The following is a 2,217-nucleotide window of genomic DNA, read 5'->3' on the forward strand; positions in this document are numbered from 1 at the left end:
GGGTGAGATGGAGGGGGATGGTTAGAAATTCAGATGGAGTTTGAAGAGGAGTGAGCCAGCTCCTTGAATCCCAGCCCTGAGCCATCCATCACGTTTTTAGGACCCAAGACAGCCAGGCTTTCAGCTGCTATAATTGGTCTAGTCCAGCTGAAGGTCTGCACCGGGGATACCCAGTGCAGTGGAAGTTTTGGAGAAGAATGGGAAGGGAAGAGGGCAAGAACCCTCCCTGAAGAGGCTCCGCCTCAGCTGTCAGGGCTGGAGGAGCAGCAGTGGCCCCATAGCTGCCTGCAGCCGCCCCAGGACCTGTCCCATCCCGGCTGCCGCCAGTCGATGGCTCGAGTCACCCTGGAGCTCACGGCAGCTCCACATCGGACACCTCCACGGTTACGACAGACCCGACACGGACAAAACAAGCACCCGGACACAGTCTGACGGGAAGGAGGGAAACTCAAACTGCTGAGAGGAGAGAGAAAGAGAGAGAGAGAGGTGGAGAGAGAGGTGCAGAAATGGGCTTCCTCCACAGCCTGCAAAGAACAGTGTGAGAAACACTGGCGAGGAGACGCTCACGGAGTCGAGGCCATGGGAGGAGAGGGTGCAACCGTCGTGTTGGCCAGGCCCCGTGGGACATTTCATCCTGGGAATGGTGTGAGGGGACCCATGTCTCTCCCCCAGCCGTGCCCAAACACAAACCCCACAGAGGGATGGCTTCTGGGGGGCACAAGGGCTTCAGAGCCACCAGCTCACAGCTGCAGCTCACGTCAACACGGATGAGATTTGCCCCGAGAAAGGGATGCTCTGCCAGTGATCTGGGCTGCTGGAAGAGTCCTGTCCTCCCTGCACAAAGGCTTGCCCCACACAGGGGCAAGGTGGCCACCGGGGAAGCTGGCCACCCCCATCCCAGCTATGCGCAGCCCCGTGGTGGGGTGCCAGAGGGCACCGCGATGCCGTGCCGGGGCTGCTGGCCGTGGGACCATTGCACCCTCTCCCAGGACAACGAGGCGAGAGTCCCGCCGGAGCAGCAAAGAGCACAGACTGATGAGAAGAAGGAAGGAAGGAAGGAAGGAGGAATGCTCGGTAGTTAGTGTGGTGCTGGTTCAAAGGATGGAGAGGCTGGTTACCTTTGTTGCGATTTTCGGGGGCTCCGGTTTTTTTACCTGTTCAAAGAGAGAAAGGGTGGAGGGCTGAGCACATGGACCCACGTTCAACGTCCAGCTGATGGGACAGCCTGGGGTCGGCGCTGCTCCGAGGGTCCACGCACCGCTCCAGCGGCATCCGTGCACAGGGCTCAGCACCCGGAGGGTGACTGCAGGACACCACGCGTGTCTTGGGCCACAGCTCGCGGCACCGGGGAGGCTCTGGAGCTCCCTGACTCCCCCAGGCACCCCGTTCCCAAGGCTTCAGACTTCCCCACCTGCAAAGCACCCGCTACAACCCCTGTCAGTGCTTCAAAGGGTGCCAGTGGTGTCTCAGACCCTCGGGGAGAAGAAACCATAAGCGGAGCTCAACCTCTGTGCAGCACATACTGAGCACCGGTGCTCCCTGCCTCCCGCTGCCATCGGGCACAAGCGGATCCACCCAGGAGGCGCAGGCTTGTCCCCTGCCGTGGGCAGCAGTATCCTCGTAGTGGGGGGCTCTGCCCCCTCTGTCTGTGGTGGGCAGGGTCCACACACAGGGGTCCTCAACGTGCCTCCACAACACAGGGAGCACAGGGCTGCTGCGATCTAAAACAAGCCTTGTGCGATAAGGGGTTCATAAACCTTCCTCCCATCACTGCCCAGCACCATGGTGGGGGATGAGCCGGTGAAGCCCCCTGCCCCACTTTGCTCCCAAATCGAGGGCTGCAAGGCACAGGGCACTGAGCCGGCTTTGCTGTGGGGCTGAGCGACAGAGTTTGGGGACTGGGAGAACACCGAGCACCGTGCCTGGCAAGCTGCTGCTCAGCTCCAACAGCAGCACCATTCCCACATCTCACCCTGTACTCCCACCTCCCAGCTGGCAGCTAAACCCCACGAGCTCCACAGCCACCGGACCCCAGCAAAGAGAGCCAGCCGCCTGCCCCGGGTGAGCAGAGCTGGAGAAACCCAGCGCAAACACAGCCCAGAGCTGAAACAGCTGCCAGGAGAGACCCGGCAAGCCTCTCCCCGTGTGGCATCGCCTCCCGGGAAGGGCTCCCCGGTGCAGGGACGCCTGCGCAGCCAGCGCCGCCAGCCAGCAGCT

At 61.9% G+C, this 2,217-nt stretch overlaps 1 protein-coding gene across 5 annotated transcripts in view; it reads right to left on the reverse strand.

Annotated features, from left to right (window-relative positions):
- ATP2B4 (ATPase, Ca++ transporting, plasma membrane 4) overlaps nucleotides 1–2,217 on the reverse strand; it is a 29,690-nt gene that overhangs the window by 18,895 nt on the left and 8,578 nt on the right. For 3 of the 5 annotated variants that reach the window (XM_009327372.1, XM_009327375.1, XM_009327376.1), the window contains exon 6: nucleotides 1,119–1,154. The exons of the other annotated variants lie outside the window; for them this stretch is intronic. In XM_009327372.1, the coding sequence (XP_009325647.1) occupies nucleotides 1,119–1,154 (36 nt within the window). The remainder of the gene's footprint in view (nucleotides 1–1,118; nucleotides 1,155–2,217) is intronic. 5 annotated transcript variants of the gene reach the window in all.

Source organism: Pygoscelis adeliae, unplaced genomic scaffold (genome assembly GCF_000699105.1).
Source record: "Pygoscelis adeliae isolate BGI_AS28 unplaced genomic scaffold, ASM69910v1 Scaffold197, whole genome shotgun sequence".
Classification (NCBI taxonomy): Eukaryota; Metazoa; Chordata; class Aves; order Sphenisciformes; family Spheniscidae; genus Pygoscelis; species Pygoscelis adeliae.